Genomic DNA, 17,191 nt, shown 5'->3' with positions numbered 1-17,191 from the left:
AATTCCCAACCCCATTCTATCACTACAAAAAAAGCGGCCATTTGTGAGCACAATGATGCTAGCAAAACTATATTAAGTGCTCGCAAAGGTAAGTTTTGCTAGCAGATTTCGAACACCAACGCTGCTAGCTATAGAGCTTGTAGCAAATTTGTTAGCAGTTTTTGTGAGCAGAAATTCTTTTGCGACCACCTTTTTGCTCGCTAATCGACGATGTCGACCAAACTATGTATGTGCTCGCAATATTCCTAGCAACTCCAATTTGCTCGCAATTTTTTTAGCACCTCCATTTTGCTCGTAAATTTTCTAGCACCTTCAATGTGCTGACTGTTCTTTTACTAATTCTTATTTGGATAATTTATTAAATAAAAATTCTAACGAAATAACAATTAAAAAAGAACAAAATTCAAAACATTTATAATGAAATGACAATTAAGAAAGAGCAAAATTCAAAACTTACATAAAAGCAATAAGATTGTTTTACACTTTTTAGTTTTTAACTCATTCGGTTAACCTTTTCAGTAAGATTCAACAAGTGTTCTAATATCCTCTCATTTTTTTTCTCAAATTCCGCGCGTAACTCCATTTTTTGCCGCGCTAAAGCAGCGTCACGCGCTGCACCTTGACTCTCCAGCTCCGCGCGCAATGCAGCATTTTGCATCTCCAGCTCGGCATGTCGCTGCTCCTGCTCTGCGCGGGATGCCGCATTCTGCTGCTCCAGCTCCACGCGCATCTCAGTTGTAATTTGCTCTCGCATTGCTTGTAACTCTTCCGTGTTAATACCTGAGCCTCCAGTGGATGATCTGCTAGCAACATTAGGGAAATAAATGCTCGTTGCCTGTCCAGCTCCGGGAATTTGGTTTCTCTTCATCTTCTTCACAAAAAGGTCAAGGAAAATGCGATCAAAATCTGGATCTACTTCCCCTGCAGCTCGTAATTCATCGGCTCTTGCCTTAACTTGCTCCTATAAACATGTATAATAAGACAATAAGCATCAGAACCAATGCAGTAACTAAAAGATAACAGTAACTAAAGAAGAAACCAATGCAGTAACTAAAGAACAGTGAGCATCAAATGCAAATGGAAAGATAACAGTAAGTCCACTGTAGTTTAATAAGACTCAATCTCCAAACATTGTATCTCCAAGGCTAAGTTCTAGGGAGAAGCTTCAGACTTCTAATTTCTAAACCCATTGTGGCTTTCTGTGTACAAATTAGCAAGTCCTAGCTCCACTATAAGTGATATGGACATTGCAAGGGGACACAATTTGAAAGAAGGTCAGGTACTCGATTGAAGACTCAAGCCCCTCTCAACAAACAAGTGAGAAAAAACACAAACAACTCAAACAACTCAATCTAAGTGTAAAAATACTGGCAATACATTATTTGGATTATCAGTAAAAAGATTCTACCAAAAGCATGAAATTCTGAGTGTCTATGGAAGCATGCACTTAATCTGCCTACATCAATACCTTATTTGGATAATCAATCAAATCTCCCCCCCCCTTCCCCCTAAATCCTACTGGCTACTGCCTCTCCATATATAGAACTTCCACTGCTCCATTTTGATTAAATCACTACTAATATCAATTACATATTAAATCACTACTAATCAAGAATCAGAGTTGTAACAAACCTTCAAATTTGTAAGCAAATTAATTTGAAATTACCATTTTTTCTATGGCGCGCTGCGAACACAACTCCCCCGATGAATCTTTGCCCCTTAGCGTGTGAACCCTTACATAAAGTTCTACAAATTTAGGCATCTTCCCTTTATTCTCTTTAATCTGCAAACAATATTCAAAATGATTAACAATAATTAAAAAATGAACAAGTTAAACTAGAAAATGCAATGTCTACCATCTTTTCCACAGTCACGTCAAATGGAACAGATCCGTTACAATGTGTGCCGAGGGCTTTCTCATAACCTTGTTTACGGTTTTTCGAACATCTCTCGGAAACCTTGATAGACTCAGCCGTCTTCCACGCTTTAGTGTAATCTTCCCACAACGCATTTGTTAAGTAAGCAGGCTTTGTTTTCCTATTTTTCAGTCTGTAGATATGATTGCCATACTTACGCTTACATCTCTTACGAAAAGCACTTTTGGCAAGATCTTGATTGTAGTTCTCAATATTTGCATGGACCTGCAAAATAATATAAAAGAAAAGAAACAAAGTTAGAACAAAATATTAAATAAAATATTAAAGAATTTAGTTACATCAAGAAATTCTAAGCTACAATTAGAATATCAAGTAAAACATTGACCATTCTTTACTCTAATGGATTATAGTTTATACAATTACCTTAAATTCTTCCCAATAGGATTCAATGTATGCTTCGTCAAGAGTTGCTTGTGAGAATGCAGTTGGGTGTACTATATTCTGAAAAGCACTGTGCAATATGTTCGCCACGGCTTTGGAAGGTTGCAATCTGCATATGAATATATAGTTATGAACTTTAAAATTTATAAAAATAATTATCTATCCACTTACAATCCATCATTTCTTAGATGAATGAATATACGACCATCTTGATCATGTGTAGGATGGTCCCTCACTGTACCATTTCGCCTCACTGTACCATTTTCCTCTCCTTCCTCCCCTTCTTCCTCTTCGACACGAATTTCTTCCTCAAGAGCATTTTCTTCATCATCATCAAGAACAGCCAAACTGCGTCCTCGTCTTGTGAATCCTCCTCGCATTTTTCTAACTGAAATAAGTAATGCTTTACTTTCAGTATATGGTAATCAAGAAGAATACATATAGTATACAACAAAATAGGTGTCCAAGCCCACAAAAGACTGCATATGATTGATAACTATAATAAATTATGATAATAAGTATAACAAAACACCACACATATTCATAGCTGATCTATCCATGTGTAATGCTCAGTCTAACATAAAGGAAGAACCAAGTAATCCAACAACAGAGAGAAATGGTGATTATTATCATTAATCAATAACATAAATAGGCTGCCTGACTAATTCTAAAAATGAACACAAACTTACACAGATATTTGAGAAGATCAACTGCCAAAACCAGACACACAATAAACATTCTAACAAATATGATGAACAGAACAGAGTCTAAATCCATTTCTATGAAGTAAGCAAAGTATGATGAAGAAATACCTAGCACTTGGTTCATTATCATCATCACGTTTCTTGGAATTTGTAACATTCACAAAAGGGAGATTCACAATTCTAATGCTAATGCTAATGCTAATGCTAATGCTTCTATTGTACCATAGAAATGAGTATTTCTTTTCAATTATACTCCAATGCTAAAATAATGATGATCTATAGATAAGTGCATTTGTCCAGAAATTGTTTGATTAAGCTCTATAGATAACATTCTGCTAACAAACACTCTAATTAAGTTTGGCCATTATTGAATCCTAATAATAGAAGATCTGTTTGAACATTTTAACAAACACATGGAAGATGGCAGAATGTGTTCTACATCTGTTCATAATTTTTAATCGAATTAGGGCAAAAACGAATCTGCAAAACTCTCATTTCATAATCTGCAAAACTCTCATTTCATAATCTGCAAAACTCTTATTACCAATTCAATCAACGCTATAATCTACATTATATACAAGTAATCACCTGAATCTGATGACATTGCTTAAAATATTCATTTCATAATCAAAATCAAACAATCAAAAGCCATTGCTAAAATTGAGTGGAGAACACTGCAGCTCTAAATCTCTAACCAATTAGCATATTCAATCAATGATATAACCAATTGCTAAAGTTGAATGAAGATATGCACCTCAGTCTCAATTGAGAGGAAAACTAAGTCAGTGAGAGGAAAGCTTGGGATTCAAATCGGTTAAATCTAAGCCGAAACCTAATTCAAAGCAGGCGCACCGTTAGCAGCTTCGGGCTTCAAAGCATTCCCTGCTTGTCCCGAAGAGGAAAATCTGCTAGAAAACTGCAGAGAACCAGTGAGAATTAGACGGAGGCAGTGAGAATTGGGGGAGGAGAATACCGATCGAGAGAATTATGTATACTAAGTCTAATTCATTTAAGTCTAACTCATTTCCAATACCATTGGAACAGATCTTTTCATTTCCAATACCATTGGAATCGGTGAGAAATAATAAGTCTATATACCATTGCACGGCAAACTCTAATTCATTTGGAATACAATTGGACTTCACAATTACTTCTCCCAATAAGTCTATATTTTACATTTTATCATTTGATTAACATTAATTAACTATAGTTATCATTTTTTAAATAAAATATTTTAAAAATGATAACAACTATATTTTCAGATTTTGCGAAATTTCAATAATTGGACGAAACAATAAAAATAAGATAGTACTTACATTTTGAGATAGCATCAATGCCCAAGAACTAGTCATCTTCATCTTCATCGCCATCTTCATCGCCATCTTCCTCTTCATCTTCCTCTACCTCTTCCTCTTCCTCTTCATCTTCCTCTTCCTCATCCTCATCCTCATACTCATCCTCATCCTCATCCTCATCCTCATCTACAATCTCTCTAAAAATTGGAATCATTGCGCCGCTAGGGTCACGATGTGGTGGGTTTATGAATTGTACATCATCAGATATGTCGTGAACTTCCACTTCATCTTCTTGGAAAGCTATATCTTCTTCTGCCCCTTTCATGGTGATGTAACTAGAATCGAATTTCTTTGCTCGAACCTTGAACACTGCTCGCCAGTTCGCCTTGTCTTTTTTCTTGCTCGGAAAAGGTACAAAATAAACTTGAGATGCTTGTTTAGCTAAGACGAAGGGATCATATTTCGGGTACTCCTTCTGAATATTTACTTCTGTAATTTTGTACTTCGGATGAACAATTGTACCACCACGTGGAGGTGGAGCTGGATTATACCATACACAGTTGAACAAAACAACTTTCTTTATTGGTCTTGCACGATATTTGACCTCCACAACTTCTTTCAAAATGCCATAAAAGTCATCCTCGTCATAGTTGTAATTCGACCCTCTGATGCAAACCCCACTGTTGATTGTGGATTTACTCTTTCCATAAGAGTCTGTGTGGAATTTATATCCATTGACAATACAAGCATTATAACTCGTGACCCCGGTCAATGGTCCTTGCGACAAATAGTATAAATGACTATCGTGAGGTAGGTTATTTTGACCCTGTATATCAACCACTTTGTGAATAAGTTACATATTCCCGACAATTAAAAATATACAAAATAAAAATATATAGAAAACTTACATATGCATTAAACCATGATGCATAATGACTTTCTAATTGTTGCTCTATCTCCGGCAATGTTATTCCTGGAAAGCATTCGCGCACTTGCTCGACAAACATGTTGTTTCAATAAAAAAAATTATTAAATAAGTAGCATCTATTTAGTTCAATAAACGAATTTAAGGAAATCAAACTTACTGCTCATATTCCTTTGCTTCTTGAGTATTCAACAATATGTAAGTGTGTGCCGCTTTGTACTCGACTTCTGACAAGAATCGTGCACGTCCCTTCCCAACACATCTGGTATCAAATGTGAAAATATGAAGCATATATGTTGGGTGAGTAGTTCCCCCTCCGTCGTCATTACGAGGAACATCTCTACCTCGGCAACGAACATGTGACTCAAAGTAATGAGTGCAAAAGTGAGATGATTCCTCAGTCAAATACGCATTACATATTGATGCTTCCACAGCAGCCTTGTTCTTTACATTTAACTTCAACCTGCGCATGTACCGTTCAAATGGATACATCCATCGAAATTGCACTGGTCTTGCGATCAATGCCTCATATGCTAAGTGGACTGGAAGATGCTCCATGGAGTCAAAGAAAGACGGAGGAAATATCATCTCAAGCTTGCACAAGGTAACCACAATCGACTCACTGTACTTTGTCATATCAGCCTCCCGTAGCACTGTAGCAGTAAGATCTCTAAAGAAATTGCTCAACTCTGTCAGAGGCTCCCATACATTGTGTGGAAGTAACTCACGAAGTCCAATTGGTAGCAATCGTTGCATAAACACATGACAGTCGTGGCTTTTCATACCGTACAACTTGTGTTTCTTCATATCAATGCATCTTGACAAGTTAGAAACATAGCCATCCGGGAATTTCAAAATGTTGAGCCACTTGAGCAATAATTTCATATTTTCTGTATCAAGTGTGAAATTAGCCTTGTGATATTTCCCGTCACATGGCCAAAGTTCAGGCCGTATACCAAGTTCTTCCAAATCTCTTCTTGCATTAGCATTATCTTTCGTCTTGCCTTCCACATTCATGATGGTATTGAAGATATTGTCAAAAATATTTTTTTCTATGTGCATGACGTCCAGATTGTGACGAATCACATTTGTCTTCCAATACGGAAGATCCCAAAATATGCTTCGTTTATTCCATCCAAAAATTTTGCTCAACTCGGAGTTTGCTATTTCTGCACCTTCATCAAAAACTCTCTTGTACTCAAACTGTTCCAAGTTATTAAGTATCTCTTCTCCGTTTAAGATCGAAGGAGGCCCGGAATGTTCGGTTCTATTCTTTATGAAATTCTTTTTGTCTCTGCGGAACCGATGATTTCTATTGAGAAACCTCCTGTGACAATCAAACCAAGTATTTTTCCGTCCATGTTTCAAGGAAAAAGCTTGTGAGTCCTCCATACAATACGGACATGCACGGTGCCCAGATGTACTCCATCCTGATAACATTGAATACGCGGGGAAGTCGCTGATAGTCCACATCAGTGCTGCACGCAACTGGAAGTTTTGTTTTCTTGATATATCGTATGCTGGAATTCCTTCAGCCCATAAATCATTGAGCTCTGCAATCAATGGTTGTAGAAATACATCAATTTTCTGTTTCGGACTCTTCGGACCTGGCACGATCACAGTGAGAAACATGTATGGATCTTTCATGCACATCCACGGCGGCAAATTGTATGGAGTTAAAATTACCGGCCATAATGAGTATTGTGAACCACTTTGGCCGAATGGCTGAAATCCATCTGTGCTAAGTGCCAACCTGACATTTCTTGATTCAGAAGCAAATAAGGGATGTGTCTTATCGAAAGTTTTCCAAGCTATAGAATCAGCTGGATGACGCATCTCTCCCGGAGTCTGGGCGTGCTCTGCGTGCCATCGCATGGATTGAGCTGTAACTTCAGACGCATACAATCGTCTTAATCTTGGGCCCAGAGGAAAATAATACATCTTCTTGAATGGACTCCTGCCATTATCCTTGAATCTAGCCTGACCACAAACTTTGCATTCGGTCCTATTCTCGTCTTCTCTCCAATAGATCATGCACCCTTTCTTGCAACAATGTATCTTCAGATGGGGCATATCTAAAGTCTGCATTTGTTTCTTGCACTGGTAGAAACTGTTAGGCATATGATTTGGCTTTGGCAAACGCTCCTCCATAAACTGACACAATTCGTCAACAGCTCGCTGAGACATTCGATGTTCAGACTTCATAGTCATTATTCGAGCATTTGTTGACAGCTCAGAATAATCACACCCCTCCCACAAATCACACTTAGACGCTTCTAACAAATTATAGAAATGTTGCGACTCATTGAATGGGGGCTCTGGCATGTATGTAGGCGGAACATACTGCCAATGCTCGTGAGCACCTGACTGTCCCCACGCATCGTGCACCATGTGCTGGTACGGATTCAATGGTGGATCACAATGCATGGATTCTATTTGTCTTGAGCTGGACGACGCTTCAACATCATAGTGAAATCTCCAATCATAATAATTTTTAGTAAACCCCCTTTTCACAAGATGCTCCTTCACCATGTCCGTACGAAGAAAGTTTTTATTATCACATCGTGCACATGGACACCTAATTTTCGAACCATCCATTCTAGAGGGATGTTGCACAACAAAATTTATAAACTTATCAAAACCATCAATAAAATCAAGATTCAATTCTGCGGTGGAAAATTTTCTCTCATACATCCACTCTCTTCCCGAAATTTGATTCATTTTACTATTTATCATACACAAACAATATAAATCAAATAAAGTATAATAATTTGAATTATTTAGCCCACAAATTTAAAAGAATATTTGCTGAATAAAAAATTTACCTTTTAATAATTGGAAGATGTCAAGTTGGGTCGACCACGGGCTGCGGAAACACCTCCAAATCGCAGAAATCTTAGGCAAGAAACAATATAAATCAAATCAAGTGTAATAATACTTTGAATTATTTATCCCACAAATAAGAATAACTAACAAATGAGGTATCATAATATATAGATCAAATAAAGTACACTAATATTTTGAATTATTAAGCCCACAAATTTAGAAAACATCTAACAAATCAAGTATAATAATAATAATGTGAATTATTTAGCCCACGATTTAGAAGAACATCTAACAAATCAAGTATGTAATAATTTAGCTCGCACATTTAGAAGAAAAGCTAAAAAATCAAGTATGATAATATTTTGGCTTATTTAGCCCACAAATTTAGAAGAATAGCTAACAAATCATGTATAATAATTTAGCCCACAACTTTAGAAGAATATCTAACAAATCAAGTATAATAGTTTAGCCCACAACTTTAGAAGAATGTTAATCAAAGTTTTACCTTTCAATAATTGAAAAATATCAAAATTGGATGAGCTTGCTTCCCCACATTTCTCTACTCCCAACTTCAATAATTGAAAAATATCAAAATTTGATGAGCTTGCTTCCTCATATTTCTGAACTCCCAACTTTTATGTCACCAATAATGTAAATCAAAGAAGCAAATTCAAGATTATGGATAAAGGTTTAGGGGGGCGTCTGGGATCTAGAAATGAAGAAGGCAGATCTGGATAAGGAGGTACATTTGGATAAGAAATAAAGTATTTGCTAGCACCTATTTCTGCTTGCTAATTTGCTAGCACTTATTCCTACTAGCTGATTTGCGAGCACATGTATTTTTGCACCATTTTGCTAGCACTTTTTGCCAGCAAATTTTCGAACATTATATTTGTGCTCGCAAAACCCCTAATTTTGTACCAACTCCAGAAACGGGTCGTTTTTTTAGTCTTTGCTCGGTGTCTACTAGCAGATTTGCGAGCATTATGGTGTGCTAGCAAAAAATTGGTAGCAAACCGCCGCTTTTTTTTTAGTGTATCTTTCGTAAGTAAATTTCCTTTCCTATCGTAATTAGAATTTAACTATTCTAAGAGCTTCTAATTATGATGTGAACTCTATAAATTAAATAGAGACTCTCAAAAAATAAAATTTATCTTTCTCAAGCCTAAACTCTTCAATTATTCTCTCCCTGTATTGATCGTGAATGTATGTCAATTATCCTTTAATTTGTTTCAACAGCCTTTTCCGTTCTGATCAACCGATCAAATTATTTATGTAAATACATTTATTTTGTGTTCAAACCTCTTCCAAACAAAATATCACGCGCTACAGAATATTGAGTTGTGTTACTGGACATATTCTAGTTGATATTAATTCGCCTCGAATTATTGTCTTTAAATAAAGAGAACCCAACCAAAAAAAAATAAAAAATCAATGGTCAATATTGGATTGATTTGAATTGAAACATCTAGCATGCGCACTTTCAGTCTTCTTTTTTTGTTGTTCTTATCACTTTATTTTGAATTAATTTTTTGTGGGATCGATTTTAGCGGATTTCTGATGAGTTATTGTTCCAAACATTTTACCCAAACGCAGCCCTTAGTGGAAACGATGTTGTAATTGACTGATTTGATTGAGACAATTTAAATGCCAGAATATATATGTGCAACATTAAATTATATTGATGCCCACACAAAATATCAAGTATATAAAGGTCAAGAATATCAAGCTCCTCGTACAAAAAAGGAAGCACGCTACATTACTCATCAGTTCATATTATAGTGCAATCAATCATTCACCTAGGTTAATCTAAATTCTTGCAACCATATATAATTAAACCAATCTAAAGAAAGAAGAACTATATCTTTCATGGTTATATATCACAATAATTTTAAACTCAATTACTCTTTTGCGCCTTTTCCATATAATTGTCGGGCCTAGCCAGAATATTGGAGTACATGAATAAGGATTTGATATCATTTTAGAGTTACAATTAATGTGTCAAAATCAATATATCATCACATAGTGTAATTGTTCATTACTAGTTAGCTAAAATTATCCCTAAAATAGAGTTATAGACCTTTTGCTTTTTGATTGCATATTCTATAATCTATAATTCGGATTTTCTTCGGATGATCAAATGAGAGTTAGGATTTTAAAATTGGGAAAAAGAATTTTAGAAAATTAAACTAAGGGCTAAGAAATGTTTTTGAAATAACTGAACTTAATAGTTAAATATGCTTGTGACTTATAGCTTGAAGAACCAAAAATAGTTGTTGCATGTGAATAGTTTACTTTTGGAGGAAATCTTTTAAGGATAAACATGTTTTAGTGCATTCCCATAAAAATAACCCACTTTTATCCGTCCTTTTAACATAGTCAATTCTATTTTTAGAAAACTTATTTTTCTAGGTAGATCTCATTCTCTATTAGTAATATTCCAATATTTTATTTTCCTCCTTATCTCTCTTATTTACTGACTATAAATTAAAATTCGTACCATTTCAAGTATTTATATTTATGGGACGAAAAGAGTATCATAGATACCAAAAATCCAATATGACACGAACATGAGCTCAATCTCTGAGTGTCGAATAAATTTTGAACTTGATGATATACTCCACTCAAGTCTCAACAAATTAAGTAGCCCCACAAAGGTCTAATACTCCTTATTATGCTTTTAATGTTTAGCATGTGTGATTCCTTTGTAGAATGAAATCAAGAATTGAACTACTTTATTTTCGTGACTAGTTCACGTAGACATGACATGAGGGACATAGCCGCAAACACAATTTTTTGGAAAAGGTCGGTGGCAACTCATACTATTTTGGATTGTTTAAATATACGATTCAAACACGTTACAACTTATGAGATGTTATATTCAAGCTAAGCTGTCAAAAAAAATATATTCAAGCTGAGCTGTCATATGGAGTAAAATAATGAAATTTTGACTTAGTCGCCAAATCTATGAATACAAAGGCTTTCATCAACGTAATCAAGAACGTACACTCCAGCAAGAATCGTCGTCGATTAATTCATTAAATCCTTTAAAAAGATGAAGCAAATTGACAAAATATAAATTTACAAATCGAGTCTACTATATGTCCATACCAACGAAACCGGTTTAAGCAAATTAATGAACAAGAAGTCAGCAATGGATACCTTAATTAACATAAAACAAGAATAGAATGCCGTTGGTTTCCACTTAGTAATTAAAAACACAATTAAAGTTTTGACTTACATACTAATCGTTTGGCCAGTTTACATTTGTATACTTCCAAAACTCGATCATTCTCATTCTAAACTTGTAATCTTATAAAATTAGATATAGCCTATACACCTTCATGTCCTAGCTAATTAATTAAATTGAAGAAACGAATACAGCGAATGGGACATACAAACACACGTATAAGTACCCGATTGGAAATAACAAATCATATATTGTGATTTAATTTCCCTTGAAAAAAGAATTCTGCTATTAATTTATTCAGTATAGGAAATCACAAAATTTTCTTAAACCAATTATCTATAGAGATAACAGATAGAACAAGTACATAATATACACAAAAAGTTGCTTCAATAAATATGAAATAGTGTCTAAAATCCAGCAACACATTTAATTAATTAGGCAAGAAAAATACGTACAACCATTGATCTAGGGCTGTTGAAGAAAAGATGAATCCATGTTGAATTGATCAGCTAGAAATTGGGAATTGATCTCGAGCTGTGGAAAATTTGAATTATGATGGTGATTAATAGCAGTGAAGTAGTTGTCAGGGAAGCCATGGAATCCGAGCTGCGGCTGCGACAGCAGAAGGGGAGCCGGCAGCGTGGTGGCTCTGCCCCGGAGAGTGGCGGGGCTGTGGTGGTTGTGTCTCCCCAAATAGGTGGTGATCACCATTGATGAGTCTTCATATGATCTCTCAATAAGCTTCTTCACACCACACTTTTGGCTAGTGCACTTGTAGTAGCTCCTATATAGATTACATTTTACATCTATTAGTCCAAACTCCAATTCAAAATCAAAATATAGATTGAAACAAATCAAAAAAAAAAAAATCACTACAAGTAAAAAATGAGTAGGGGTTGCAGATTCTCACTGCATAATTTTATTTCAAAACTGAATTACCTTGGAAAGGGGCTATTCTTCACAGCTTTCTGGCCATACTTTCTCCATCTATATCCATCTTCAAGATTGTCTATCTCGCTTTTAGTCACAAAAGCAAATCGTGCTTCTCTTTCCTTTTTCTCCCCTTTCTTTTTCTCTTTGATGCTAAAAAATATTTGTAATCAAGTTAGCCCTCAATCTAATTGTATTTTGGCTAAATTTTAGATCTTTTACATTTTTTCTTCATATATATATATAGAGAGAGAATTAGGGTTTTCTTTCTCGTTTCCGACTAAGATTTCTAAAAATCTAATCACACAAAATCATATTGCTCAACTACCTCAAGAAAGCCAAAATCTCTATTTTTCTAACTTTATACTATGTATGAATGGTGTATAGCCTCAAGCAATAGGAAAATACGAATTTTTTTTTAAAATTTTCGTATTTGAAACAAGAAAACTACTATTGAGATCAAAACATAGAATTAAAGAATTAGTACAAAAACGTACACTTTTTTAGGCTTCAAATCTCCACCTTCACACACTTTCGGCTGCTTGCTTTTGCAAGAATCTGCTTCTTCAACTCCGGCCTCCATGGAAGAATTCTGAGCTGCTGCAGCGCTGGAGCTAGTCTCTCCAAGATCAAGATTATTGTTAGAGGAGCTATCACCAAAAACAGCCGCAGCTTCAGATGATGAGTCAAAAGCGGGTGCTGATGGGGTGTTGTACCCTCCATGAAAGAAGCTCAGATCAAAGATTTCAGCAGGGTTTTGAATAGGCTGCTTCGGGTGGTTGTACATAAAAGGTGTGGGAGAATTGTGATCGGTTAAGAAGGAAAAGTGAAACCCTTGTTGTGATCCCATGTTGTAAGGATATGCGTTGTTGTCTGCATCAGGCATGGGAGATGGATCTTGAACACTGATTTGTTGAAGAGAATTGGGGTTTTTTTGTAGGAGAAAGTTGAGGAAAGATTAAATTAGGCTTCTTTTAATGTGTGATCCAGGATCTGAGGCATTCTTAGCTTATGCTTTTTCACATACTCTTGTGCCCCCTTTAGAGAGAGAGAGATGAGATCGGTCATATAAGTCATGATCATGAAAGTGATGTTTTCAATAAATACCACTCTATGCTTTGAATTATTTTTTGTTGTAGGCTTCATCAAACCATCTTTTTCTTCTCATTTTCGGATTTAAATTTAATCATAGTATACTACTATATGTGAAACGCGTTCGTGAGTGTGTGTTTTTTGTATAATACTTCTATGTTACTATTATAGATATATCTAGGATCTTGATCTAAGAACAATTTAATTATTAATATGACTAGATTTATGTACTTTGCATTGCTTGTGTTCTTCACTAAATCTTAAAGTTATTGGAGTTTTCGCTCATCAGAAATTGAGCACCTTTTAAATTGAATTTACTTTTCAAAAATTTACATAGAATATGGTTTTACATTCGGCCTGCAGCCATTATACTATTTGAGTATGTTTTTTTTTTTAAATCTGTCACCTGTACGATTTAGAGATTTTAGTCATGATTTGAAGACTACCCTTAAAATGAGGCCTAATACAAGGAAAATAGTATATTGTACATATGGGGACTCGAAGTAAAGGAGATGGCATTATCCATTACATTGGTATGTTACATTATTATATAATTCCATTCTATCACGTGCATATATCATATATAGTTGATTGCATTAATACGTTGGTTTTAAACTAATCGCCTACAATTTCATTGGGGTGTGAATACTAAGCGGAAACCTTCATGATAAAAGAAGAGAAGAAAAGAAAAGGAATAAATTCTAGTATATCTTGGAGTAGCTTTCACAATTTGATGGCAAAAAATAAAACCAATAAATTAAGATAAGGCCTTATTTAATTGTGTTTATCTAGCGGATTGTCAATATAGAGAACATGATCATGAGAAATTGGTTTTGGTTTCTTCTCCTTCATGGGTAATTAACATAATGTGACACTATATAATAGTTTCATTCAATATATACACGAATAAAAATCTTATAATCAAATAATCTAATACAGTAAAAAGTTAAATTAGCTGCTGATTGTGCACAAAGCACAGGATATGATCACATTATGCACACATGATTAACTAATTTGGACAGTACTATTATTTTTAAGTACATCTAGCTAGACAGTACATATCCGATTATTATCCCACCAATTATTTTCGGAAAACAGTTTTGAATTACTATTAATCTAATCTAATCTAATTGTATAATGAATTGAGCATAGTCTCATTTACTTTTCTTTAATGTGTTAAAACTGGACAGATAAGTGAACCGACGAAAGTATTGATTCACGATTGTAATCAGCCGGATCGATGCGACATTAATCATGTTATTGAAACACAGTAGTTACTTCTTTTATAATCAATTTGATATACTGTGGAGTATAGTTTTTGAAAAGTAAATTGCTATAAAAAAAACTTGAAAATTTGACAAAAATTATCAACTAGTAGAACCAATCTAAACATTAAAAAAAAAACAATTTGAGTTAGTATTAATTTATGAAAATTGTATTTGTATACATAGTTAACTAAAAAAATCTGCTCGTGAACAACTGATTTCAAATTTTCAGTTTTTAGAGTGATATCTCCTTTTATATTTATTTATTTATATTTAATTCAATCATTTACTAATATCGACGAGGGAAGAAGATGCCTAACTAATTAGTGATTAAGATGTTTAGTTCGAAGCCACCATATACAAGTCTTTGAGTAAATATTTTGACGTTTTGAAAATTTTATTAGTGGCTAACTCATAATAAAATTGCATGTGGCCGTTAAAATGGGTGGCAGGAGAAATAAAGCCAAGATCACGGCCTTCTTTTTCGGAGAAAAAAAAAAGTCTAGTCATGCCACGTGCACCGTCATCTGACTCTGAATTGGCACGTGCCAGAAGTCCACATTACCGGCTTCTGAATTCTTCATTATACAATTTAATTAAATATGCTAGACGCTCCCCCCCTAAATAAGCTAGTACTATTAAATATTAATATATCAATAATCAACGTGCTAGATTACTAATTTACTACTCCATCATGTATCGATTGTTAATGTTACACCAAGGTGACGTTCGATTGTCACAACTAATAATTATGAGATTATTCATCTAGAATTAAGTTATGAGATTATTTTAGTTGGAGGGGAGAGATTATGACTGATTATCATGAGACTATCCATCTAGGATAAATTGTAGAGTATAATCTTATGAACCAAACATGATACATATTTAATCATGAGATTTAATCTTGGCAACCGAACACCCCAGTATATGTTTAGAATTTCACAAAGATTAATGTCAAACGGCGGTGATGTTTGTAACTGTGTATGCATTGAAACTCATGTAGTACTAATATCTAGAATTAAATGAAGCTTAGCCTTAATTAGAGAAGTCCAGGAACCACAATCTGTTTAAGTTAAATTATTTGGACCACAGCATCAACGTGCAACCACAAGTTTATTTTCAACATTTATGGGTGGCACTGGCACACGAAAAAGTCACCAAAATCAACAAGTTTGTTTGTGAAACTTTGACCAACATTTCGTGTAAAATGAATGCCCCAAACAATCTGGCTTCCAGCAAACAATCACCATTAACAAAAGCTACAAAAATGAGCAAGCTGGTGTAGTATTATTAGCTATTAACACACGCAAAAACAATGATGGTCATTCCCAACATCTATACATCACAAACACATGTACATATCTCTCTCTCTCTCTGCCTCAATCTTCTTCTTTTGGAACTAACAACCAAAGTCCAAAAGAGCTCAAATAATTCAAGATTTCCAAGTTCCAACTTTGTCATCAAGAATCCTTTTTTCCCATTAGCAAATACACTTTGAACATGTGCAAGTAATGTGTGTCACTAAAATCAAGCTCTAATTATCCCGACATGTGTCTCGGTCAGTTTCTATCAGCTGCATTGTTTGGCATCTAAGAGTGGTTGTCGGTATTGGACGAACCGCACCCCTTTAATTACTTTCATTGTAAATATCATTAATTTTATTGAGAGATGCAATATTGAAATTGAAAATTATATGAACTAGATTAGAATACTCGACTTTAATTAGTTATACTTGGACTTTTTCATTAATTATCGTAGACAAATGCAAGCCTAGCGACAGAGTGATTAATGTCCGAAACTAAAGATTTTCGATTGGAGTCCACTATGACTTCATAAACTAATTCTAACTATCACTTATTTTTGAAATAATTGTGTCAGACACTTACTATTAGAATCAAACCCGAAAATAAAGGAGTTCACTACCCTTAAGCTGCTTTTGATGTGAGTTCCATCAATAGTTAAGACAAATTTGCATAATTGAAAAGCCTCTACAACTGCCCAAAAGACATATGCTTGAAAACGTTGTTCGTCCTATGGCTCAATTAATCTTTCATCATACAACTACTCAACAATTGTACCCGAATTTTGTCTTTGCATTTCATGGTAACCATGTAAGACGACCATTCTTTTAATGACATCTCCCTGACACCAGATACAAGCTGAATACAATAATTTTTTAAAACTAATATGCATATGATGCTTATTCTCTTATACTCCCCCCGTCCCGTTTAAGATGACACGTTTTCCTTTTTAGTTTGTCCCAACTAAGATGACACATTTCCTTTTTTGGTAACTTTCTCTCTCCAATTAATACACTCAACCACTTTTTCTCACTCCTATTAAAATATCTATCTTTCTTTATCTCTCTACTTTAATACTTACACCCACCTTCTCTGATGTGAATCCGGGAAGTGCCAAATCAATAGAACAAACGAAGGCATCCAATGAACCACACCGGAGCTGGGGTCCGCTTCAAACATCAATATACCTATCAAGATGATGTCCAAATACTCTTCTAAGACCATCATTGTCTTTATCGTCAAAAGAGCTTCGCGTGGGTACCTCACACGTCCCAAACGGAGTTCGGATGAGAGAGATATGATCGTTTTAAGAAGCCGCGCAATGCAGAAAGAAACACGCGGGCGG

At 34.9% G+C, this 17,191-nt stretch overlaps 3 protein-coding genes across 3 annotated transcripts; all 3 read right to left on the bottom strand.

Moving 5' to 3' along the window:
• Window positions 1-493: 493 nt before the first annotated feature.
• LOC125195190 (uncharacterized) lies at window positions 494-2,497 on the bottom strand. The gene is made up of 4 exons (XM_089056764.1): window positions 2,301-2,497; window positions 1,857-2,141; window positions 1,667-1,783; window positions 494-961 (listed from the first exon to the last, which is right to left on the bottom strand). Exons 2-4 carry the CDS (start codon window positions 1,857-1,859, stop codon window positions 494-496), a joined length of 588 nt encoding a protein of 195 aa, XP_088912890.1. The 5' UTR covers window positions 1,860-2,141; window positions 2,301-2,497.
• A 2,901-nt stretch (window positions 2,498-5,398) lies between these two features.
• LOC148929243 (uncharacterized) lies at window positions 5,399-7,774 on the bottom strand. Its single transcript, XM_089056763.1, has one exon. The coding sequence runs from the start codon at window positions 7,772-7,774 to the stop codon at window positions 5,399-5,401; it is 2,376 nt and encodes a 791-aa protein (XP_088912889.1).
• A 3,854-nt stretch (window positions 7,775-11,628) lies between these two features.
• Window positions 11,629-13,235, bottom strand: LOC125196745 (uncharacterized). The gene is made up of 3 exons (XM_048095359.2): window positions 12,686-13,235; window positions 12,198-12,341; window positions 11,629-12,042 (listed from the first exon to the last, which is right to left on the bottom strand). The coding sequence occupies exons 1-3, from the start codon at window positions 13,072-13,074 to the stop codon at window positions 11,724-11,726; spliced, it is 852 nt and encodes a 283-aa protein (XP_047951316.1). The 5' UTR covers window positions 13,075-13,235; the 3' UTR covers window positions 11,629-11,723.
• Window positions 13,236-17,191: the final 3,956 nt, after the last annotated feature.

The sequence above is a fragment of the Salvia hispanica genome, chromosome 4 (genome assembly GCF_029641045.1).
Source record: "Salvia hispanica isolate PSC_SH4W2 chromosome 4, Shi_PSC_v1, whole genome shotgun sequence".
Taxonomy (NCBI): domain Eukaryota; kingdom Viridiplantae; phylum Streptophyta; class Magnoliopsida; order Lamiales; family Lamiaceae; genus Salvia; species Salvia hispanica.
The sequence above is the reverse complement of the archived record's forward strand: the minus strand, read 5'-3'. Positions and strand labels throughout refer to the sequence as shown.